A 26,195-nucleotide genomic window follows, 5' to 3' on the forward strand; every position below is an offset into this window, starting at 1 on the left:
GCCCAGCAGAACGTTTTGTGCCCTTAGCGAACATTTGATACACAATCAGGGACTCACCTGGGCGAAGAAACCTTTGCGTGAGCGTCGGGCGTAGAGGAAGCGTTTCCAGAGCAGAGCCACGAACTGCTGCCTCTTCAGACTCCAGCCTTTAACCTGGTACGAGCCTTTACCATCCGAACCTCCCAACCAGTCCGTTTCACGAGATTCTGAACATCACAGAGACACAATTACACGGCCGTCCTACTGAACCTTTATATTATTCAGCATTTAGCAGACGCTTATTTTTACCAAAGCAACTTGCAGTATACAGGGTGTCCCTAAAGTCTGGACACACAGGAAATATCACTGACTATAACTAACTATATGTTTACTAAAATACACACACACACACATATTGCATTACAAACAGAGGAAACCACATTGAAGATGAAATGGATTAATATTCTAATGAAATAAAATGTTGTTGAAAAATGTATTAAAATTAGGGCTGTCACACGATTAGTCGTGATTAATCAACTGCAAAAATAATTAAGCAAAATTTGAAGTTATGCACATTATTGCAAGAAAATGTTTCCCAATAAAAAAGTTGATAAAATTATGATAAAATTATTAAATCTAAATTATATTTAGAAAGCCAGCCAATGCCTATATAGAGTTGTTAACAGCTCCCATCTTTCAGCCAGTTTATTAAAATGAGTCTGTTTACATGATCTGGTAAAAGTGAGGATCGTTTCCTGTTCGTAACCCTGCCACTGAAAACAGGAGCTCAGGGTTCTAATATGAACCATTTCTAGATGCAACACATATAACATCATGTCGACCCACATCGTTAACTATATTAAAGCGTCTACAGTCTATTACGATCCATTTAACAGCAGTGTTTGTAATGTTCCCACGACATGTTCAGTTCATGAGCTTTCCATCCAAATTCATCTAAAATAAAGTTAGACTGAGTCTGAGCTCATTTAGCCTGTAACGTGTATCCGTGCACGCAGACGCCTGACAGACACATGCGTGTTCTGACCAAAGATGATATTAAAGCATCAATTAATAACTGTAATTTTGTCTACTGATGATTTCTCACACTTTATTTCAAACAAAAATGATTATTTAAAATATTCTATATTTTACATTATACAACAGTTAGTTCCGACCTTACAATCTGATTGGTTGAGAAGCGTTCTAACCGTGCTGATATTCGTGATAACAGCACGGCCTTTTCACACCACAACTGTATTACTCCGCCGACGCGTTGCCATTAACGACGCGTTGCTTCATGCACATAAACGCGCACGCGGGCGACACAGACTTTATTCCCGATCGCGTTTTAAATCCGTTATCTGATACACAATCTAGCGCACTGTGTAGGGAACATAAATCAATTGTCTAATTCACTATCTAGTGCACTATGTAGGGAACATAAATCCGTGATCTGATACACAATCTAGTGCACTATGTAGGGAACATTAATGTGTTCGTAACGTGAACAGTTAGCTTAATAGCCCAGTTAGCAGCTCATAAAAGTTCTGTTATCACCCATAATCCTTTGGTGTGTGCGAGAGGTTTTTTATTTCTTTTTTCCCTTCGGAGGTTCTTGCTTTCTTCTTCTTGTAGTTCTTACCTCCCTGAAATGAGTTTTGGCAACTTGGGATGTTTGCTTTGTAGTGTTAAACTTTATATTCGTTGTGGAACTACTTTTTGGCGGAAGGTATTGTCAATATTAAAGCATATTTATTATGAAATTCAGGGCTTCTTTGATTTATTTTCTTTCTTTATTTTGTAAAAACTGTTGTATAAAAGCAATAGAACACTCGAGGTCGTGTGTTATCACGAATAACATCACGGCTGTGATGATCTACTCGCCTTCGGCTCATGCCTGCGACCGAATCACAGCCGTGATGTTATTGGCGATAACACACGACCTCGAGTGTTCTATTGCTTAAATATGTAGCAGCAGCAGCTGGAGTAACGTGTAACTCACAGCCGCAAACTGGAGAAAGAGCCGTGTTATCGTTATACAGTATAAGCACAATGTTACTGTGTTAAAGCGGCGCTAATTACCACAGTGACGTGTGTTTCAAGTGGCACAAACAGCCCAATAAAAACTTTGATTTAAAATGTTATTCTCAATTAATTATTTTAATCACGATTAAAATTTTAACACGTTAATTAACGCAACTAACAACAGCGCTTTATTGATTTATTGAATACATGCATTTTGCCTGTGTGTCCAGACATTAGGAACACCCTGTACAGTCCAAGCAAGTGAGGGTTAAGGGCCTTGGTCTAGGGCCCAACAGTGGAAACCTGGCAGTGGTGGGGTTTGAACCAGCGACCTTCTGCTTCTTAAGATTGGATAGATGGATTTATATGCTACTACAATATCTGGGCAAAAGTATGTGGACACCCCTAATTTTGATAGAATTGAGTTGTTTCTGCCACATCCTTTGCTAACAGGTATAAACAGATATGAGGTAAATAATATGCTTTAATATTATAGGAACAGTTTGGGGAAGTCCCCTTTACATTATTCAGCATTTAGCAGACTCTATTTTCCAAAGTGACTTACAGCTTACAGTCATTGAGGGTTAAGGGCCTTGCTCAAGGGCCCAACAGTGACAACCTGGCAGATTACTAGTCTAAAACCTTAACCGCTAGGCTACAACTGCCCTCCTCTTTGCCTAAAATCTGTTTTATGAATAAGCTAGCCATTAAACTAAAACAGTTATTCATTAAAGCTAATAACAGTTAGCCATTAAGCTACTGAAAGTTAGCCATTAAAGCTAATAACACTTAGCCATTAAGCTATTGAAAGTTAGCCATTAAAGCTAATATTAGTTAGCCATTAAGCTGTTGAAGGTTAGCCATTAAAGCTTATGACAGTTAGCCATTAAGCTATTGAAGGTTAGCCATTACACTAATAGTTATCCATTAAAGCTGATAATACTTAGCCATTAAGCTATTGAAAGTTAGCCATTAAAGCTAATAACAATTAGCCATTAAGCTATTGAAAGTTAGCCATTAAAGCTAATAACAATTAGTCATTTAACTAAAACAGTTAACTTATAAACTAACATCAGTACTAACAGTTAGCCATTTAGCTAATAGCAGTAAGCCATCAAACTAATAACAGTTAGCTATTAAACTAATAACAGTTAGCTAATAAACTACTAACAGTTAGCCATTAAAGTATTAACAGTTAGCCATTAAGCTAATGGGTTAGCCATTAAGCTAATGGGTTAGCCATTAAGCTAAAACAGTTAGCCAATGAGTTATAACAGTTAGTTGTTGGCCACTGGATGGATGGAATCATACACTACTACAATATATAGGCAAAAGTATGTGGACGTCCCATTCTGTTGTTTGAATTTAGTTGTATAAAATAATGCTTTAACATTGGGGTAACAGTTTGGGGAAGGTCCTCTTTCTCTTTCAGCATGATTACACCCCTGAGCATGAAGCAGCTCTATAAAGACATGGTTTGACTAGCTGTGTCCAAAGAAGCTCCAGAGCAATTCAGCATAAATAAATGAACATGGTTTTGGAACGTGACGTCCAACCAGCTGATGGTCGGGTGTCCCAATACTTCTGACCATTAAAGCGTGCTGTATAAAGATGATGGATAACACGGCTACCTGGATCACCTTCTGAGTCGTTGGAATCGAGGTTATCGTCCTCTCTGAAGGGTTTGAGGCAGCTCTGGTGGTCGCCGAACGCGTGCCTGCGGTGCCTCCTCAGGGTCAGGATGGTTCCGTCTAGAAAAGTGAAACCAGTGGTATCTCATGGATCTTCTGACTGAGTCAGTAAATAATAACGTCTGGTAGATCCGTCTCGTCTTACCTGAGGTTTCTGCGTCGACGCCGTTGTCGTTGGCGACTTTCAGGAAGATCTGCGCTCAGAGAAAAAAGCTCTTAGTCACGATAAATCAGACCAGAAATATCTAGACGTATCTACAGCCACGGCGGCGCTGACGTACCTCCTCCAGCGTGGTGTCCGAGATGCCGTAGCTGGAGATCCCGAGGTCTATCAGCCGGTCGTCCACCTCGTGAAACAGCTCCACGAACGCTCCGTCCTTGGCGGCTTCGTACGGCAGGACGTAGGTGAGCTCGTGGCCCAGGTCCTCCACCAGCCGGGCTGTGGGGACGTGCTTGAAGATCACGTTGGAGATCAGAGAGACGTCTAGACGATCACAGAAGATAAAATATATATAAGTGGTTCCCAAAGTTAGCCATTAAGCTAATAACAGTTAGCCATTAAGCTACCAACAGTTAGCCATTAAACTACTAACAGTTAGCCATAAAGAAGGAATCTGGTCAGAGACGTTGTTCACGTTTACAAAAACGGGGTTCCTGGTCAAATTTATTGGCTAATAACAGCTAGTGAATAAACTACTAACAGTTAGCCATTGAGCTAATAACAGTTAGAAATTAACTACTAACAGTTAGCTATTAAGCTAATAACAGTTTGCCATCAGGCCAATTGAGCTAATAATAAGCTAATAATAGTTGACCATTGAGCTAATAACAGCTATCCATTATGCTAATAACAGTTAGCCAATACACTACTAATAGTTAGCCAGTGAGCCAATGACAATTAACAATTAAGCTAATAACAGTAAGCCAATGCACTACTAACAATTAGCCTTTGAGCTAATAACAGTTAACAATTAAGCTAAGAACAGTTACCCGTTAAACTAATAACAGTTAGCCACTGAGCTAATAACAGTTAACTATTGAGCTAATAACAGTAAGCCACTAAGCTAATAACAGATGTCCATTACGCTAATAACATTTAGCCAATAAGCCAATAACAGCCAATAAACTACTAAATTAGCCATTGTGCTAATAACAGTTAGCCAATGAACTCTCTCTCTCTCTTACGCCTTACCACCCAACTTTGGGCATAGGCCACGAACAAGTGCTCTCCAGTCATCGCGATTCTGGGCCATCTTTTCCAGTTGTCCCCATGTGTACCCCGACCTCTTCACATCCGCATCTAGGTCACGGCGCCAGCTGTTTCTTGGCCTGCCCCTCTTCCTTTTCCCTTGTGGATTCCAGAAGAGGGCCTGTCTTGTTATATTTGATGCAGGTTTGCGAAGGGTATGGCCGACCCACCTCCATCTTCTTTGGAGGATTTCTTCTTCTACGGGCTGCTGCCCTGTTTGATGCCACAGCTCCAGGTTGTTAATAGTAATTGGCCAGTATATTCTTAGGATCCGCCTGAGGCAGGTATTTATAAATGTCTGGATTTTACTCATGGTGTTGACTGTTGTCCTCCAGGTCTCCGCGCCATACAGCAGTATAGGCTTCACCATAGAGTTAAAAATCCTGATTTTGATGTTGCGTGGCCAATGAACTAATATCAGTTATTTATTAAACCTCTAACAATTAGCCATTTAACTAATAACAGTTAGCCATTAAGCCAATTGAGCTAATAATAAGCTAATAACAGTTAGCCATTAAGTATGTGGTCCATATGAAGAGACTTTGGCCTGGAAGCTCAGGGTTCCTGTAAGGTTCCTGAAAGGTTCCTGAAGTGAGAACTCGTGTATTAAGTTAATCGTACCAATAGTGGTGGTGTCACTTTCATGGTCACTACCGAGTCCAGCGTCAGAGCTGCTCTCAGACACGCTGTCGTCCTGCAACAATAAAATATAACTTTAGCGGCTAATAAACAAACCACATGACCAACATTTCTCATAACCGGCTACTTCTCTTGCAGACTGACCCCTTGGTGATCACCCACCTTCTTGAGGCTGTTCTTGGAGCAGGACACGGTGCTGCTGGAGTTGCGGCAGGAGCTGAGGGAAAGGTCGAAGTCCCTCTTGACCAGGGTGAGGTAGTAGCCGGTGCCCAGCTGGGTCTTCAGGAACAGCGAGGAACCCACGCAGCACAGCTTACCGTGCGAGATGATGGCGATCCGGTCGCCCAGGATGTCCGCCTCGTCCATGTGGTGGGTGGACAGGATGATGGTCCGACCTGAAGGAGAACCAGGTTATAGGTCAACCATTGAGCCCAACTCAGGGTTTCGACACGATTGGCTGTTTGCAGCATCTACTGGCTGGAAGGAGACGGTGAATAATGGAGAGCAGAGCGTGACTCTCTGTACGCTATACTGATCCCAGTACTGATCCTGAGGGGAGGGTGTTAGGTACAGCCCTCCTCAGTCAGTGCAGGGTCTGCAGCACTATAAGGGAATTGGATATGACTAGATTGAGAGCGTTTGCGGCATTTAGCAGACGCTTTTATCCAAAGACTGAACACGATTTTGAGCAACTGAGGGTTGAGAACCTTGCTCAGGGGCGCAACAGTAGCAACTTAGCAGTGATGGGGCTTGAACCAGCGACCTTCTGATTACTAATCCGGTACCTTAACCACCGAGCTAGCACCTCCATGTGTTGAGAAAATAGATAGAAGAACATCAAATCCAATATATTCAGGTTGCTTTCACACCGTACCTTGGCGATACTTGAGCAGGAGGTCCCAGATGCCCCGGCGGGCGTACGGGTCGACCCCGGCCGTGGGCTCGTCCAAGATCACGACCTTCGAACCCCCGACGAACGCCAGCGCCACGGACAGCTTCCTCTGCATCCCACCTGTGATTAAATACACGTCATTTATCAAGAACGCCTTCAACCGGAGGAAAACTAAGAACGAAATTGGACCTAGTACTGTTCCCTTTTTTTTCCAGGTGCTTACCGGAGAGCTGACTGGTGCGGGACTTGCGTTTGTGAGGCAGGCCCAGGTCGGCGACTATCTGATTCATCTCAGACTTCACCTTCTCCTCCGACAGACCTTTGAGACGGGCGTAGAACCAGATGTGCTCCTCCACCGTCAGCCTGAGGACCGAGCAAGGACATCAAGCTTCACTATCAATATCAGAGTCAAATATAATGTAAAAATAAGGTGAGTAAATTGAGCAAAGGGTCGCTGGTTCAAGCCCCACCACTGCTAGGTTGCCACTGTTGGGCCCTTGAGCGAGGCCATATAGTGTAACCTACAAAATGAAAATGCTGATTCGCTTTACGTACATGCTAAAGAGGACGTTGTGCTGGGGACACACGCCCAGGTTCTGACGGATGGCGCTCAGATCGGTCCGGATGTCTTTACCCATGATGTAGGCAGTGCCCGATGTAGGAGGGAACAGACCGGTCAGGATGGACCTAAAGGACGACAAACAAGGTGTAAATCAAAAGCTGTTAAAATATTCCAACAATATAATGATCAGGAGAAACGCCCTCGTACATGGTGGTCGTCTTTCCAGCTCCGTTGTGCCCCAGGAAGGAGGTGATCTGCCCCTCGTAGAAGCCCAGAGTCAGACCGTCGACCGCCAGCTTGTTCCCGTGTCTGTAAACCTTCACCAGGTTCTCGATGTAGACGCCGGGCTCCAGATCGGCCGGGACCTCCTCCATACACACCGCTTCAAAGGAGCAAATAATAAACATAAATAATATATATAAATAATAAATAATATACAAGTGTTTTACAATCAGACCCCAAAAAGGAGAACATCAAAATCCAAAAAGAACACCAGACTCCAAAAAGAAGGACATCAAACCCCTTAAAAAGAAGAACATCAAACCCCTTAAAAAGAAGAACATCAAACCCCTTAAAAAGGACATCAAACCCCTTAAAAAGAAGAACATCAAACCCCTTAAAAAGGAGGACATCAGACCCCAAAAAGAAAAACATAAAACCCCTTAAAAAGAAGAACATCAAACCCATTAAAAAGAAAGACATCAAACCCCTTAAAAAGAAAGACATCAAACCCCTTAAAAAGAAGAACATCAAACCCCTTAAAAAGGAGGACATCAGACCCCAAAAAGAAGGACATCAAACACATTAAAAAGAAGAACATCAAACCCCTTAAAAAGGAGGACATCAGACCCCAAAAAGAAGGACATCAAACCCCTTAAAAAGAAGAACATCAAACACCTTAAAAAGGAGGACATCAGACCCCAAAAAGGAGAAGAACCGACCCCAAAAAAAAGGACATCAGACCCCTTAAAAAGAAGGACATCAAACCCCTTAAAAAGAAGAACATCAAACCCCAAAAAGAAGAACATCAAACCGATTAAAAAAAGGACATCAAACCCCTTAAAAAGAAGGACATCAAACCCCTTAAAAAAGAACATCAAACCCATTAAAAGAAGAACATCAAACCCCTTAAAAGAAGAACATCAAACCCCTTAAAAAGAAGGACATTAAACACCTTAAAAAGAAGAACATCAAACCCCTTAAAAGAAGAACATCAAACCCCTTAAAAGAAGAACATCAAACCCCTTAAAAAGAAGAACATCAAACCCCTTAAAAGAAGGACATCAAACCCCTTAAAAGAAGGACATCAAACCCCTTAAAAGAAGAACATCAAACCCCTTAAAAAGAAGAACATCAAACCCCTTAAAAAGAAGAACATCAAACCCCTTAAAAGAAGAACATCAAACCCCTTAAAAGAAGGACATCAAACCCCTTAAAAAGGAGGACATCAGACCCCAAAAAGAAGGACATCAAACCCTCAAAAATTAGATAAGACCCCCACAAAGGATGTATGGACCATTCCCCTTTACCAGAACTGTATGTTGACCACTAAGCCACTAGTGTTCCATGATTACGTAATGGCGGACACCCCTTCTTGAGTGGTCATTCTAACATTCGCTGTGCCAATCTTGCAAACCGCCTGCAGGTGGCGCTATAAACAAAGATCCGTACCTTCTGTGTTCTCCCTGTTGTTGGAGGATGACGCAGCAGTCCAGCCGCACTTCTCTCCGCACCAGTACGACTTGGTGAAGGGGAAGTACCACGGCCGCGGGATTCCGTATTGTCCTGCGGGGAATCGAAAGCGTACGTTCACTCTGCGGCTACGAGGTGCGAATACTTCCAAATGAGAGTATAAATAAAAGAAAAGGAGGACGTACCCGGGAAGACGGCCTCGATGTACCAGGTCATGACGGCGTAAAGAAAAGCGTCGAACATCATCAGGGAGATGGAGGTGGTCAGGCTGTAGCTGTCCTCCTGCATGGGACTGGACAGCAGGTTGTCCCACTGGATGCCCACTCCCTGCTCCTCGAACAGAGCGAAGTACTCGCAGCCGAACCCGAACGCCACCGGCGACAGGAGGCTCTGAGAGGCCGAGACGTTCGGTTAGAAAACTGATATCGCTGAGGCACAAAATTAAACAGGTGTTACGTTCCAAACTCACCACGACCACTTTGGCGCCGAAGCCGACGTAGTCCTGCCAGGCTACGCACAGCACGTAGGGCAGGTAGAGGGTGAAGTAGATGATGCCCCCGCACGCGGCCGCCAGGTTGGCGCGAGAGAAGATGGTGCTGATGAGGAAGCACTGCATGATAGTGACTATGGCGAAGGAGACCAAGAACAGGTAGACCACGCCTGGGTCGCTGTAGGGCAGCAGGTTTCCCATCTGGAATGAGAATTAAAGGTGAGAAGGAGAATTGAGAGGCTATTTGAAGTGACTACGGGGCAATTATTCATTTTCAGAAAGGAGGTGGGTAGCGTTTGCCCAAGATGAAGATTCGTCCCACTTGGAGAGTAAGTGACCTCATTGCTGAGTACGAAGGGTTGAGTGGAGCACCCACCTTGAGAATGAGAACCAGCAGGGCGGCGCTGATGAGCAGTGGGATCAGGCTGCTGATGAACCAGCTCAGCCACAGAATCCCGTTGTCCAGTCCCATAATCCTCATGGTCTCCTTGAGCCGCGCCTCCTTCTCGTAGACGATGCCTTTGATGATGATGGCCACCGAGTACATCCAGGCCAGCGTCATGAAGAGGGGCATCGAGCGACTCATCACGCGCAGGAAGCTGCGACAGAATCAGAATCGGTATCAGAATCTGTATCAGTATCAGAATCAACATCAGTATCAGACTCAAAATCAGTATCAGAATAAGAATCAGAATCGGTATCAGAATCATGATCAGAATCAGTATCAGAATCAATATTAGATTCAGTATCAGAATCAATATTAGATTCAGTATCAGAATCAGTATCAGAATCAGAATCAATATTAGATTCAGTATCAAAATCAGTATCAGAATCAATATTAGATTCAGTATCAGAATCAGTATCAATATCAGAATCAATATTAGAGTCAGTATCAGAATCAGAATCAATATCAGAATCAATATTAGATTCAGTATCAGAATCAATATTAGATTCAGTATCAGAATCAGTATCAGAATCAGAATCAATATTAGATTCAGTATCAGAATCAGTATATCAGAATCAATATTAGATTCAGTATCAGAATCAGTATCAATATCAGAATCAATATTAGATTCAGTATCAGAATCAGAATCAATATCAGAATCAATATTAGATTCAGTATCAGAATCAATATTAGATTCAGTATCAGAATCAGTATCAGAATCAGAATCAATATTAGATTCAGTATCAGAATCAGTATATCAGAATCAATATTAGATTCAGTATCAGAATCAGTATCAATATCAGAATCAATATTAGATTCAGTATCAGAATCAGAATCAATATCAGAATCAATATTAGATTCAGTATCAGAATCAATATTAGATTCAGTATCAGAATCAGTATCAGAATCAGAATCAATATTAGATTCAGTATCAGAATCAGTATATCAGAATCAATATTAGATTCAGTATCAGATTCAGTATCAGAATCAGTATCAATATCAGAATCAGATTCAGTATCAGATTCAGTATTAGAATCAGAATCAATATCAGAATCAATATTAGATTCAGTATCAGAATCAATATTAGATTTAGTATCAGAATCAGAATCAATATTAGATTCAGTTTCAGAATCAGTATATCAGAATCAATATTAGATTCAGTATCAGAATCAGTATCAATATCAGAATCAGATTCAGTATCAGATTCAGTATCAGAATCAGTATCAATATAAGAATCAATATAAGAATCAGAATCAGTATCAGGGTCAGTTTCAGAATCATGAGCCAGAATAAAATGCTGTAGGCTGAGCGGGTGTCAGAGTGGGGTAGGCTGTTTGGGCAGGAACCCCTGTGGGCTAAGTAGGCTAAGTTTACGGGCTAATAATTCTTCCAGCGTGGCGTCTTACATGTCATCCACGTAGCACGGGTAGGGCATCTGCTGGATGTAGACTCCGGTCCTCTCCTTGCTGCCCGTGAGCGCCCTGATGATTCCTTGTTCGATGACGTCCTGCAGGTAAGAAAATCCACCCCACACGTAGCGCAGATCCTCAAACGGGTCGGCGCGAGGACCAGGGTCCCAGTACCTGAGGACAGACCGGGTCGTTACTCTCTCCTGTACAACGATCCATTAAAAAAGAGAAACCGGAACGAGCCCAGCACTCACCCGTCCTTGATTTTGTTGGTGCGCTCGACGTTGTCGATGTCCATGCGGATCTTGTAGCTGACGTCGGTGGGGAGCTGGGACGAGTCGGCCTGCATGTCCGGGAACACGATGCCGGCCCAGAACTTCTGATGGTCCAGCAGGTTCATGGATTTATTCACCAGGCGCTCCTCGTTGGCCACCGGCTCCAACTTATCCAGGTTCACGCACTGCAGAGGGAATCGAACCGGTCAAGTTGGCATTTTGTTGACCGGTTCCACGCTGGTCTGACCTAAATACCCGGCTCTGCAGCGTGGGTGTACGTACCTCCATGAAGCGAGAGATGGTGAGGATGGCCTGGTCGGTCTCGTTGAACACCTCTCTCCAGGTGTACGCCGTACCCGGGGCGCGCGTGTCCTCCGAGGCTTTGGACAAGAACCTAGAAATGTCTTCCACCTGCCATTCTGTGCCCTTCAGCTTGGCATTGAGGACCTGAGCGCTGGCGTTATTCTGAAGCAAAGTCTACAGAAAGGAAAGACCAAACAATTAGCGCGTGTTAATATGTTCCAGCAAAACTCCAAAACAACGTGACCTGAAATGTCACAAAAGGGGTGGACACGGACACTTTCTGGAACTAAATGTACAGAATCGGTCGCTCTGGTTTGTTTTATTGCAATTAAAATCTCAAAAGTGCAAACTGCCTTTAATCGGGATCTCCAAAATCTTACAACAATTGGCCGGTAGGTGGAGTGAGTGAGTGTGAAGACGATTCAAACAGAAGGAAACTGGATCTGGGCCACAATGTATAGCAGGTAGTGTGGGTGCCACACAGCAGTATTTGTTCCTGGGACCTGGGTTTGATCCCCATATGCATGACTTTCTGGTGGGTACTGTGTGTTGCTTTGAAAAGAATAAGCACCCTGTCTAGGATGTTTCGGAGTTGCAATACTCCCACTGAGACACTGAACATGATGAAATAGTCATAATAAATAAATAAATTAATTAATATATGTATTAAATAATTGGGTTTCTGGTTATGCCAGCTTGCTAGAAGCGTGTTAACCTGCTACTTTAACAAACAAATCCTTTTAAATCCTTTTAAAATCCTATAATTCATATTTGGGGATGCTGTGTATCCAGTTTCATTAGAAGAACCATGGGTAATGCCTTTGACATGAAGGGAAGCAATCCTTGCCTGTACCTCAAAGTCTGCTGCTAGTGCCAAAGTAATAGATCCTGTCAAAACTGCTAGTGCTAACATGGCATCTTAGTACACAACGTCGGAAAGGGTCATCCCGAGTCGAGCGCCATATCATGAACCAGACTGACAGCTATCAACAATATAAGGTCTGGATTTCATATCGTCGAATCGAAGACCGTTGATTACCGACTGTGCATGGAGTCACGCAGGCATCCCAAGAATCGTCTCCTTCTCTGGTTAGATGTTTGTCTTTAATACACACGAGCTCATTAATGCCAGAGACGGGTCTGTGTCGCCGTCCGTCTCACCCCAACGCTGGGCCAAGTATGCTCTGCGGAATCCACGGCATCCGTCCGAGAGCTTAACGACTTTCTACAGATGTTCTGCCAGAACTATTTTAACCGCTGGTGCAGATAGCACATTCCAGCAGGAGGACGAACCTCTCAGGGTGCTGGATTTTGTTCTTTCTGAGACTGCACAGCTTTTTGTAAGCTCTAGAACTGGGTGGCAACTCTTGGGTGGGTCGCGAGCCCAAAAAAAATACATCAACCTAAATCCTAAAGGTGTTCGGTTGAATTGAGCTCCTTCATACCAAGCGTGTCCATACACATCTTAATAAACCTACCTAAAAGTCATACTGAAGCATAAAAAGGCCTTCCCCAAACTGCTGCCACAATCCTGGAATTAATTCATTTCATATATAGTTGATTTTATTCACCCGCCATCAGTGGGTGTGGCTGAAGCACCTAAAATCAATCATTTAAAGAGCCGTCTACATACTTTTGGCCATGCTGTGTTTATTGCAGGCTGCATCATAGCTGCTGGGTCGCGTTAAACATCATGGACTAATTGTGGGTCGATCTGATAGATCTGATATACTCTGCTAGCACACCAGTGCCGAGATTCTGAACTCCTCGGTTCGACGGCGGTCGGCTGGGCGCCATCTAGCGGACGTAATTGGCAGTGCCTGCAGCAGACACTGATTGGCCACCGTGTCTGCTAAGGCGGGATGACCGGACTATGCGGGTGGGGTCTTCTCATGCTATGCAAGGACCCTGATTAGCACATAGAGAGGCATCTGTGCAGAATGCATGGGCGGAAAAAAGGGGTCTGCTAGGACTGTGCATGGGTCGGAGGAGGCGTGATCAGCAAATATACCCTGATCTAGAATATGTGCCCTCATGCTACTTTCATCAGACACAGAAATAGCAGCCGTCTGACAAAAGGCAGCCTCACAGGACATGGGTTTGATTCCTTATTGTCCCTTTTTGTGTGGAGTTTGAATGTTCTGCTTGTGTCTGTGTGTGTTTTCCTACCACAATTGTCCAAAACACACACACACACAGTCGGGTCAATTATAGGTACTAGAAAGTGTGAATGTGTGTGTGTGTGTGTGTGTGTGTGTGTGGACTGTGATGGACTGGTGACTGGTTCTGAGAGGTAAAACAGACAATAAATATATAAATAAATGAATAAATTAATAATAGACAACACGTTTAGTGCCACGTGGCTTCGTGATACAGCTGCACCATCATTCCCGTCCACTAGGTGGCGGTATTAATGTTTCAAATTCCACACTGACATGATTTGTGCTCGGTCTGAGAAGAGGTTTTATGAAGACAAAAAGAACAAACTGTACTCACCCTGACCAGGTCCATTTCTTCACTGTTCTCCATAAAATCCCAAACTTTCACCCTCATCTCCTCCCACATTCCTCCTAAATCCCGCAGCACCCCCAGCTCCTGAAACGTCTGGTTCACCTGCGGGAGAAATCATTCACAGTTGCTCTAATCAGGGATTCTTTTGTACTTCTACTTATTTAATGCAGGTTTTCTGAGTTATAATATACACCACATGTCCTAAACTATGTGCCCGCTTCACCATGACTTGCAGTTTTTAAATGATAGGCATTAAAACATATAGGAATTGTCCGCTAGCTCGTTTGCACGCTGGAACAGCCTCCGCTTTTCCAGGTAGGCTTTCTAGGAATTTTAAGTGTGTGTGAGTTATAATTTCAACACATGCATATGTTGCTTTCAATAAATCAACCTAAATCCTACACGTGTATAGTTCAGTTGAGTTCCTTCATACCAAGCTTGTCTATACATATCTTGATGAACCTACCTGAAGGTCATGCTACAGCATAAGCAGGTCTTCCCCAAACTGCTGCCACAATCTTTATTAATGAATTCTTTTCATTTATAATTATTTCTATTCTATTATTCTGTTTACTCGGCAACTGGTGCGACCGAAACTCCTAAAATCAATCATTTAAAGAGGCGTCTACATACTACATTCATGCAGAGTTTAATGCAGGCTGTATCATAGCTGCTCTTTTCATCGCTGCTGTTAAACAGCTAAAACCTCGTCTGAGAAGGCTTCTCACAAGACTGTGAAGTATGTCTGTGGGGATTTGTGCCCATTCGGTAAAAAAATGACAGCATTAGTACTACCGGGTTCAGTCCAAAAGCTGTTCAGTGGGGTTGAGGTTAAGCTGGAATAGAAAAGGGCCTTCCCTAAACCGTTGCTGCAGATTTGGAGGTATGTACGTTCGCAGTTAGCCATTGTCGTGGCTGAAACATGAATTAGTCATAATTCTTTAATATTTAATCCTGGTTTGTACCTGAGCTCCCTCTCTTTATTCTATTTTTTTCAGAGAACTCAACTGTCTCACTCTGGTGGATGGAGTAGCTGGCCCAATTGTCTGCCAGGTTGCCACTGTCGGGCCCTTGAGCCCCTTAAACCTCAATTGCTTGCATTGTCTAAATTGTAAGTCGCTTTGGATAAAAGCGTCTGTTAAATGCCGAAAATGTAAATATGTAGAGTTTCGTGGTCAGATTGAGGTATTTGGTCACAATGAGTAGTAGAAGTATGTTTGGAAAAACCCAACAACACTGTACCTACTGACAAAAAAGTGGACAGAATAGTGAAGGAGCAAGTTTACCACAGAATTCTTGAAACTTGGACGTATTTAGATTTGTTCTAGCAGGACAATGACCCACAACTTATATCAAAACTAGTATGGGGCAGTGCTAAGGTACTAGACTAGGTTCAAGCCACTGTTGGGCCCTTGAGCAAGGCCCTTAAACCTCAATTGTAAATGTAATCATTGGGAATAAATAAATCAGACTCGAGCTCGACCTTATCAAAATTATATGGACTGAAAAGTCAGGACTTTGCTAGCAAACCAGCAAATGTGGTTAAACTCTAGCAGTTTTGCCAAACAGAGAGGTCAAAGGTCGAAGAAAAGCTGTGGAGAACCTTGCTGGTGGCTTTCAAAAGCTGCTAACAAAGTAGGTGTTGCTTTTGACCTCCAGTAAACCATCCTCTGCTTATCAGATCCGAAAACAGAACTGAAATATTTAAGGTATTGGACTAGTAATCACTGTTGGACCCTTGAGCAATCAAAAAAAAAAAACCTCAATTGCTCAGACTGTATACTGCCACAGTACTGTAAGTCGCTTTGGATAAAAGCATCTGCTAAATGCTGAAAATATAAATGTAAATGTACATGATCACTCACCTCATGGATGATTTTGCGTGTGGCGGGCGTGTCCGGCGTGTATAAGATCTTTCCCATGAGCAGGGGCTTCAGGGCTCTCCAGATCATACGCGAGATGGGACTCGACTCCAGCGTCTTCATCATGTTGTTGCAGTACGGAGCTGAGAGAAACGTAAACGTAAACGCGTGAGTCCCGGCGAGCCGCGTCGCCGCAGGAAATAGGAACAGGACAGGAAACTTACTGGACGTGTTATCGTAGACGGACGCCGGCTCGCCCTCCGAGTCGTTGTGGTTGCCGAACAGAGCCTTGTAGTTGCTGTCCTCGTACCAGTTGAGCGACTTGATCTTGAGGCCGCCGCCCTCGGGGTGGCCGCACACGATGCGGGACACGGCCTGGTACACGTGGTTGGGCGAGTGGGTGGCGTTGCCCGTCAGGTACAGGATCTCCGTCCGCATGTCGCGCCAACTCTTCATGCCCACCAGCTGAGAGCCGGAGAGACAGGAGACGATTCATTACACATTCAAGCACACTGTGCAGCAACAGTTTAGGGAAGGACCTTTCCTGTTCCAGCATGATGGCAAGCTCTTGTCAGAAGGCTTCTTACAAGACTGTGAAGCATATAAAAGCTGTTCAGTGGAGCTGAGGTTATGCTGGAATAGGAAAGGGCCTTCCCTAAACTGTTGTTGCAAATTTAGAGGTATATACGTCTAAAATTAGCTATTGTTGTGGCTGAAACATGAATTAAAAAGAATAAAAGGTGTGTCATGATACTCCTGTTTATATTGTGCATATTAAAGTACTAACGTCTTAATAATTCTATGGTATAATATTCAGTCATTTTTAATTAATATAAATGTTTAATTAGGTAATAATTTAGAGATAAATAGAGCTACAGTTTGATAGATGTATATTTAATGATTTAACATACACTCAAATAAAAAAGTGATAAAAAATAGTATTATTTAATAATAAAATAATCCTCGTGACCGCTCTCGTTACAGCTCACTCATTACACGACTCAGGAGTATTAGACGTTAACCCTCGGCGTTGTTTGCCCGGGCACAGGCAGGAGGAAGCTGTTCAGACACGCCTGGACGATGCAGCCAGGTTTCTATCGGTCAAACCTCCACAGAGAGAGAAATGAACGACAGCAGATGATAATTAGTTCACGTCCTTCCTACACCGACACCTCGATTACTGACCTAGAAGCTACGGTCTCGCTAACGTCCTCATCTGGAGTTAAAAACGGTCTCGGCTGATCTGCGTGTGTGAGGCTTTACGGTGATTTATAACTACGGCCCAACCTAATTCTCTTTCAGTACCAAAGTTTCCATTTTTAGTACCAAAGGCTTCCTTTCTCAGTACCAAAGCTTGCACTCCCAGTACCACAGACTTCTATTCTAGTACCAAAGTTTTAATTTTCAGTACTAAAGGCTTCTTTTCAAGTACCAAAAGGTCCTCTTTCAATATCAAAAGCTTCTTTTCTAGTTGTAAAAGATTCTTTCTTAGTCCAGAACGCTTCTTTTCTAGTACCAAAGTTTCCTCTTTTGATACCAAAGTTTCCTCTTTTAGTACTAAAGGCTTCCTTTCCCGGAACCAAAGCTTGCACTCCCAGTACCACAGCCTTCTGTTCTAGTACCAAAGTTTGAATTTTTACTTCCAAAGGCTTCTTTCTTATTACCAAAAGTTCCTCTTTCGGTATCAAAAGCTTTTTTTCTAGTACTAAAGGCTTCTTTTCCAGCACCAAAAGTTCCTCTTTCAGTACCAAAGGCTTCTTTCTTACTACCAAAAGTTCCTCTTTTGGTACTAAAGACTTCTTTCTTAGTACCAAATGTTCCTCTTTTGGTACTAAAGACTTCTTTTCTAGTACCTTTTCTCCAAGTCTCCACCAAAAGCTTCTTTTCTAGTACCAAAGTCTTCACTTTTAGTACCAAACACTTCTTTCCTAGTACCAAAAGCCTCCTTTTTCAGTATCGAAGACTTTTTCGGTAGCGTTCAAGTACCTCACATTTACTGGTTAATCTGAACTATGAGGCATCCTAGCCATCCTACGGCAATTCAGTTAGCAATCGCTTAGTCAAAATGTCCAAGATGTCAAAGCGTAAAGCAGCTAAAAACACGACTCGGGTAACTGAGTTTGGAAAACTAACAACCGATTATGTGGACACAGAGGAAGGGGGGTCAAAACCAGGACGGGAATTTTCATATTTGAGTCTCGCACCGTCGCTGGATGTTCTAGGTTTACATTCAACCATTAAGGTAGCTGTGCTGTGTATTGTAGCTTCTATTTATTCTATCGTTTGATTTATGAGTGTAATTTAATGACTGCTGTGAAATTTGCACTTTTGTGAGACAAAAACGAGACGTTTGGAGAAGCTGCTAATCGGGAAGCCAGATTTCTTCCTCCTGCTTGTGATTAAATAATCAGTGGTGGTTTATCTGGTGGTTATCAGTGAGGAACGTACTGTACCAGCGTGAGAATATAAATATAATACTGTACGGTCAGAATTGATAAACGCTGAGCTATGCAAGGCCAGCATGTCTGTATGAAGTTTATTAAAAAGCGTCCCCGTCTCGCCTCCCGAAAGTCTTATGATCGTGACTCACATCCTCCCGGCCTTCCAGGCGCCGGGATCCACACGCTGACCACAAACAATAGCGCGGAGGTCGTTGTTGACACCTCAGCGGTCAGAAGGAGGTGACGGCAGCGGCCCGCAAGGCGACACGGTCAGAGCGCGAACAAAAGCCGAGAAACCGGAGGAGAGCGGTGCAGAACGACCTGGAGTAACCTCAGCCGGTCCAGCTCAGCACAGGGTTACTACAGTTCATCCAGCGCTGAAGCACAACACCAGAACAAAGAAACGAGGCTGCAGGCGCTTTCTGTTTCGTTACCCGTCTACACAACGTCTCAGCTAGTGCGGAAGATTAATGTGTAGTTTACATCATTTCAGAACAATGTGGACACCCAATGACAACAGAAACAATAACAAAGCAACACCCAGCAGGAAAATGTTACACAATGCATTCTATCATCTGCTCACTGTACATAAACAACACTGGAACCTACAGCCGAGCTTTGGGGGACAGTACGGGTATCAATAAAGAACGTCCCAATAAATATGGACATGTTGCTTATACATAACCTACAAACACAGAAACAGAAACCTGATCTACTGTCATTTTAAACTTCAAAACTGGAACGATGTTCTATACCAGCCACTGATACAAACCAAAGCCTTCTGTTCTTTCTCCCAGTACTACAGTCTTCTATTCTAGTACCAAGGTTTCCTTTTTCAGTACCAAAGGCTTCCTTCCTAGTACTAAAGGCTTTTTCTTACTACCAATGCCTTCTTTTCTAGTATCATAGTCTCCACTTTCAGTACAAAAGACGTCTTTCCAAGTACCAAGGTCTTCACTTTCTAGTACCAAAGTCTCAGTTTGCAGTACCAAACTTTCCTCTTTCAATACTAAAGTCTCTTCCCCAGTACCAAAGTTTGCTCTCCCAGTACCACAGCCTTCTTTTCTAGTACCAAGGTTTCCTCTTTCAGTACTAAAGGCTTTTGTCTTACTATCAACGGCGTCTTTTCTAGTATCAAAGTCGTCACTTTTAGTACCAAAGGCGTCTTTTCTAATACCAGTCTTCACTTTCAGTAGCAAAGGCTACTTTCCAAGCACTAAAGTCTCCATTTAAAGTACCAAACTTTCCTTCTTCAATACTAAAGTCTCCTTTCTTAGTACCATAGCTTGCACTCCCAGTACCACAGCCATCTTTTCTAGTACTAAAGTCTCCTCTTTCTAGTACCAAAGTCTCATTTGTCAGTACTAAAGGCTTTTTTCCTAGTATCTAGTCTCCACCTTTAGTACCAAAGGCTTCTTTTTCAGTACCAAAATCTTCACTTTGACTTTCAGTACCAAACTTTCCTCTTTCGGTACCACAGCTATTCTAGTACCAAAGTTTTAATTTTCTTAGTACCAACATCTTCCTTTCTAGTACCAAAGTCTCATCATTCAGTTCCAAAGTCCCCTCTCCCAGTACCACTCCACTTTTAGTACCAAATGCTTCTTTCCTAGTACCAAAGTCTTCTCTTTCAGTACCGAAGGCTTCCTTCCCCAATACAAAAGGCTTCTTTCCTAGTACCAAAGTCTTCTCTTTCAGTACCAAAGGCTTCCTTCCCCAATACAAAAGGCTTCTTTCCTAGTACCAAAGTCTCCACTTTGACTATTAGTACAAGGCTTCCTTCCCCAGTACCAAAGCTTGTACTCCCAGTACCACAACCTTCCTTTCTAGTACCAAGGTCTTCATTTTAGGTACCAAAGTCTCTACTTGCAGTACCAAAGGCTTCTTTTCTAGTACCAAAGTCTCCACTTCGACTTCCAGTACCAAACTTTTCTCTTTCAGTACCAGGCTTCCTTCCCCAGTACCAAAGCTTGCACTCCCAGTACCACAGCCTTCTTTTTCCAGTACCAAATCCTTTTATAGTACTTACTCAAATTTTAGACCCAAACTCTCTGTTTTTAGTACCAATTTACACCCCTTTTTTTTACAGTACCAAATCCTCCTGTCCAGTACTAAAAGCTTCTGTTTAAACACTATTACAGTCTAGTTTAAAGCTTTAAAACACAAACAGACTGAGTCACTGGCTACTGAAATGATAAAATAATTAGCGATTTATATATTTAACCGTGTTTTATTAGTCACTCCTGCTCACAAGCTTCTCTGTATCATTTTAGTGGTCGGATATTTACAGCCTGCTCAGATACTTTAAATAGACACGATCATGCTCAGTGCTCGAGCCCGCCTTGTTTATGTGCGCTGATGTTTAGCAAGCTAAGCTGTTTTAATAGTCGCTGTGAAAAAGCAGGATCGACCGCTTTTGTGAAACCCGTTAAATCCCTGATTGCTCCTTCACCCCGTGCCATGGTTCGGGTTTCTATACTCTGCCAGCCAAAAATGCCCGAGCGAGACACCAAAGCTGAGTGGGCAGCAGAAGATCTGACGTCCGACCGGGCTGAAATGTCAAACCCTGTTTTATTTCAGTCAGAGTGGAAATATATGAGACACCACAAGCAGATTTAAAACAGATAAACAATTACTGTATAATGTTTTCTAATTACTAATAGTGTTTTCAGTCTGTACCGCACATTTAAGCTGCAGTATTAAATATTTTCTGTTAAAAGATGACGCATTAATATTGATATTAGCTCTGTAAAACTAGTCATACATTAAGAAACACGTACAGTACTTTTAATGTGCTTTTAATGCCTTAAATGTGCATTAAATTACCATAAGATGAAAGGGGTGCACAGCATGTACAGTACACTGTTACATAACGTTTATCTTCACTTGCAATACCGCATTTCTACCAGAGGGGCCGCCAATTCCCTACATATACAAAACAAACAAACAAACGTTCTACACTAAAACTGTAAACAGCAGCTTATTTTGCCTGTTTTATTCAGTTTTAATATTTTTTTAAAGGTAAGAACATAGAAAAAGCCAAGATTTTACAGTTTCTGTGTAATACAATCTCTGTTTCATTTCAAAAACATGATACATTTAGTCTTGGTGAGATAAACAGGTTTGAATTGAGCCACATTTGGTGCTGAAGTGCATGTTTTGCTATTCCTTGACCATTCTACTGTATATGCAATTGTGTTCCAAATGGTGTTTTATTAATTATTATATTTTATTTCTTACAGCTCGGATTGTTTAAGGCACCTCACTCAGCGAACTATCAAGTACATACGACAGACTCATGAGCATCACCAGTAAAAACAAACCCTGCAGACAGTCAAGACGTTACACACACTGTTGTGTGTCAACAAATCCAAACATATGATCCATGAAGTGCAAAAATATTACATACAAACTCACAAAAAGGCAGAAAACACGTTAGTTCTAAGTTGTCAACCAGTTGAAAACGAACCAGATGAATTTGTAGGTGAAAATAAGTGGTATTTTCCTACCATGCCCACCTTTTCTAATATGGCACATGCTGCCGGTCATTAAAACAGCACACAAACATCATGCCCAGCTTTTATTCTGTACGTATTGTCATGTATTTGTTCTGTAGTGTTATATAAGGGATTGTTTTTCACAGTCTCAGACTTGGCCTTCATAATACGTCCCATCTATTTCTATCTGGGCTTGGAACCAGCACTGAGAGGCTGACAGCCGAGCCGTCCATGCAGGCGCCCGACTGGTGATAGCACGGCTGGGATTCGCCTCAATATAAGGCATTATTTAATGTAAAATGAATTAATAACATCTAAGTGTCGCAAACTGGGTCTACGGATCTACGAATGGAAACCATAAATAATCGAATTACTCTGCGCTCAGCAAGCGTTCCGGTAACGCTATCAGACCTTTAAATACCGCTCCGCTATCTTAAAAAGGCTGAGGGATATTTTTAGTGACACTCACCTCTACGGTCAGCGAGCCCAGACTCTCCAGAAGCCTTTCCGTGGCCAAAGATACGTCCTGGACTTTTGGGTCGGATCTGACGTCCTTCTGTACGGAGGCAGGAAGAAAGTTGGTCAGCTCGGGTTCAGTTTCAAAGCAAATTAGCATGTTTTTAGAGTAGAGTTAAGCAAGGAGAAGCATCGATGTTTGATATTTAGCAACTATAGCTGGTAAGAAGCACAGCAGAATTACTCTGCTCTTCCACATGGGATTTAATTCTGCTATTCTTATGCTACAATCTGTTCAAAAACAGGTTAGAATTATCGTTAATCGTTTATTAAAGTGGATCTATTGCTAGAAATACCAAATGTGTGTGCACCAAGAGCTCTACTCAGGAAAGACGTGGCAACCTTAGAGGTGCGAAATGATTATATGTACATTTCATAATCTAAATAAAAAAAGGGATCCTGGTAGGGATGCAGGTCCGAACTTGAATACAGACCCATGTGTTTTGAACAAAGGCTGTTAGGAAAGTCATTATTCTGCCACCTATTCCAGTCACCACCTCAAACTTCTAGTTAAACGTTGACGTTACATGACGCTGGAGATAAACGACGTGGCTTTGGTCATTGTTTTACATTTCAGTAAGATCACGCATTAACCTCCCCTGACCTGACTGTTCCACATCTCATACGGTTCACATGAGCGTCGCATCAAACGCTCGATTATTCGCTCGGAGAATAGAAACAAACAAAGTTCACTTCACATGAGACAGAAATACGCTTGTCCTTGTTTTTCTGGTCATCCATCTGATGCAAGGCTTTCTCGCGGCCGACAGAGTGTCTATTGTGGACAGAAATATGGAAATTCGTCTGTGGTTTTATATCAGCAATGAGCCCAGCGGACATTCTCCCAAAAAAGAGAGAGAAAATGATCAGCAAAACAACTGTGAGCTTACAGATGAGAGCAAGACTGATTCATAGGGGACGACAGTTATTCTTCTACTGCACATACTAAATAAACTAAAACTTTATAGGTCATTTATCTTTTACAAGAGCCATGCCTTCAACCGTAGTGAATAAAGAGCAGTTATGAGACTGTTAGAGAAGCGAAAGGAACTCTGGAGGAAGGGAAATTTATGCTGGGCAGCTGCCCCCTGTTTTAAGATGTATTTATTAAGAAAAACAAAATGTAATCATTCTCTTTACTAATAAAATTCCTTACTCGTTTTAGTACAATAAGTCACGTTAAGCTTTGTGAACCGCCGCCACACTTCATAGGAAATAACGGCACAGCAGCGCAAAATCTGTTTTGTCACTTCTCATGTGAATGCGCTGGTACTGAACTGAATACGGTGATCCAAGATCAAGCATCTAGTAAAGCTAAAGTGCAGCTTTTTTTTATTTTAACTGTTTTTAATTGTATTTCAGTGTGTGTATATTATATTTGTGTTATTTTCAGTGTATAAGTGTCAAAAACAACCCCATTATTTTACATGAGCCTAAAATTTATGCAGTTCTACAGGACCATGGACGCATTAACAGGTTTCCCAAACATCCTTATGGGAAAAAAATACCTTGAAACTCGACGTCTTTGAAACTCGACCCCACTCCCAGAACCAGAGTGTTTTTGTACCATACATACCACGTCCAGTATAAAAAGTTTAAAACCCGGCACCAAATATTCCAGTCCCAATACTAACTGTACTTATTTGCAGTAAAAATCTACCACAGGTACCAAAGTACCATGTTCGGGTATAAAATAAATAACATTCAACCTTCACAGAACCACAAACCTCAATCCTGTCGAATAACTTTGGGATGAATTAGAACGCCAGCTTTATTTTTACTGTCCTAAAAACACAACCATTCCAGAAGAGTGGAGGCTGTTATAGCTACAAAAGATGCAACAAGCTTATGGTCGGGTGTCCACACACTTTTGGCCGTACCCCCATGGTCACATGACCCAGGTATGTATATAAAGGTAACATTCTTACCCGTATGGGCTTCAAGAAGTCCAGGTTGGACAGGAAGTTGGCCTCTGCACTGTTGAGCCAGTCTGAGGACGACTGGCAAATGATTCTCCGGACCAGCTGAGACACATCTGGATCGACGATGGTCACAAAGTCCTCCAGCAGCGTGGTGTTGCACAGATCCTTCAGGTGCACTCCGAACCCTTTCATCAGCACCTGGAGGAGCGGGTACCCACACAGGAACATGTGAGGAACAAGTGCATGGAACACTGGTCTCCTTACCAAGGTCAGATATGCCCTGTAGTCTGTTGTCCTGAAGGTTCAAACCTATTTTATTTATCATAGATGCATCTACACGTGTACAGTATAATGAAATTCTGGGGTCAGAGCGCAGGGTCAGCAGTTGTTCGGGGCCCCTGGAGCCGAGAGGGTAAAGAACCTCGCTCAAGGGCCCAACCGTGGCTGCATAGCGGAGCCTGGATTCAAACCCGCAACCTTGCATTCGATAGCCCAAAGCTCTACCCACTAGGCTTCCTTGAGAGCGGTAGTGATTAATCACCTAGGGTACAAGTCTACTGTTCTAACAGTTGAGGGTTCGAGCCAACACCAACAAGATGCCACCATTGGTCCCCTGAGCAAGGCCCCGTAACTCCTAGCTCAAACTGTAGTTCTATTGTTTAAGGCCAGACGCCTTAGCACTTTCCTTTTCCTCTTATGGGAAGGCATTTTGGAATGTAACTCTGGGAATTTGTGCCCATTTAGTCAACAAAAGGTTTTGGAAATACATCCCAAAGACGTCCAGTAGGGCTGAAGTAAGGACCGAGCGTGTCTGGAGGTCCTTCAATAAAATTCTGGGGTCAGAGCACAGAGTCGGCGACTGTCGGGCACCCCAACAGTGGCTGCTGAGCTGAGCTTCCACTTAGCAACAATTGCAACAAGCCGGCACCATTGGTCCCTTGAGCAAGGCATCTGAAATTCTACCTGTTTGGATTTCATATTTTCTCATAGTACAAAGCTGTTGGTCTGAAGGTCATGGGTTCAAGCCCCATCACCAGCAAATCATCAGACTTGATATTCTCTCTGTCTGTACATGGGTTCACTCCGGGTCGTTCTCAGAAGCCCCTTAAATGGGGCGTAAACCAATGAACCCAAAAGTTACGTCATGTAGAGAACACAGCTGTGTTCCATCCGCTCTTCACAAATCTCTCAGGAGCAAATATCACACAAACAACTCGCTCCCCGTCCCGCCCCATCCCGTCCCCACCCCCCTCGTGTTCTCTTCGTCCCGGGAACGACCGCTTGTCCGCACCATCTCATGTCCTGACCCCGCGTACCCCCAGAGCTCGTTTCCGCTCCCGATGGTTCAGCTCGTGTAATCGAGCGTGAAACGGCTGATCTCAGAGCCAGATCGGACGACGGAGGAGATAAACTAAAACTAAACCTTTAAATCTCACCTTCTCCAGGTTGAGGTCGGCGTTCACTATTTGCTGGACGGCGTGTGGACTCAGCGTGGCGTTGTGCTTCAGGAACTCGGACAGAGTTTCGTCGTCACGGAGGAAATCCTTCAGCTTGAAGCCTGCAAACAAAGACGGCTTCACGTCACGTTTATCTGATGACGTCACACTTAGAGAAACAAACCGCATGTTCAGGATGCACCGCCTCCCGTGCCACACTCATAATCACACCACATGGCCGAAAGTATTCGGACACCCGACCGTAAGCTTGTTGGCCACATAATTCCAAAACCATGGGCATTAATCTGGAGTTGCCTATTTTTTTCAACAACCGAGCAAGAACAGCCTTTTTCTCTTTT

General features: G+C 43.0%; 1 protein-coding gene across 4 annotated transcripts in view; it reads right to left on the reverse strand.

The window, feature by feature from the left end:
- Positions 1–26,195, reverse strand: part of abca1a (ATP-binding cassette, sub-family A (ABC1), member 1A) — a 56,596-nt gene that overhangs the window by 15,481 nt on the left and 14,920 nt on the right. For 2 of the 4 annotated variants that reach the window (XM_063008261.1, XM_063008260.1), the window contains exons 6-28: positions 25,837–25,958; positions 24,407–24,598; positions 22,432–22,518; positions 16,249–16,489; positions 16,028–16,167; positions 14,148–14,264; positions 11,631–11,825; positions 11,328–11,533; positions 11,071–11,247; positions 9,596–9,818; positions 9,199–9,420; positions 8,915–9,119; positions 8,709–8,822; positions 7,245–7,419; positions 7,031–7,162; positions 6,699–6,838; positions 6,458–6,595; positions 5,746–5,978; positions 5,566–5,638; positions 3,977–4,179; positions 3,841–3,889; positions 3,645–3,755; positions 58–206 (exon numbers count right to left, since the gene is read on the reverse strand). In XM_063008261.1, coding sequence (XP_062864331.1) covers positions 58–206; positions 3,645–3,755; positions 3,841–3,889; positions 3,977–4,179; positions 5,566–5,638; positions 5,746–5,978; positions 6,458–6,595; positions 6,699–6,838; positions 7,031–7,162; positions 7,245–7,419; positions 8,709–8,822; positions 8,915–9,119; positions 9,199–9,420; positions 9,596–9,818; positions 11,071–11,247; positions 11,328–11,533; positions 11,631–11,825; positions 14,148–14,264; positions 16,028–16,167; positions 16,249–16,489; positions 22,432–22,518; positions 24,407–24,598; positions 25,837–25,958 — 3,644 coding nt within the window. Of the gene's footprint in view, positions 1–57; positions 207–3,635; positions 3,756–3,840; positions 3,890–3,976; positions 4,180–5,565; positions 5,639–5,745; positions 5,979–6,457; positions 6,596–6,698; positions 6,839–7,030; positions 7,163–7,244; positions 7,420–8,708; positions 8,823–8,914; positions 9,120–9,198; positions 9,421–9,595; positions 9,819–11,070; positions 11,248–11,327; positions 11,534–11,630; positions 11,826–14,147; positions 14,265–16,027; positions 16,168–16,248; positions 16,490–22,431; positions 22,519–24,406; positions 24,599–25,836; positions 25,959–26,195 lie in introns of all 4 variants that reach the window. The other 2 variants (XM_063008259.1, XM_063008258.1) reach the window with 1 other exon arrangement.

This window comes from Trichomycterus rosablanca, chromosome 14 (genome assembly GCF_030014385.1).
Source record: "Trichomycterus rosablanca isolate fTriRos1 chromosome 14, fTriRos1.hap1, whole genome shotgun sequence".
Classification (NCBI taxonomy): Eukaryota; Metazoa; Chordata; class Actinopteri; order Siluriformes; family Trichomycteridae; genus Trichomycterus; species Trichomycterus rosablanca.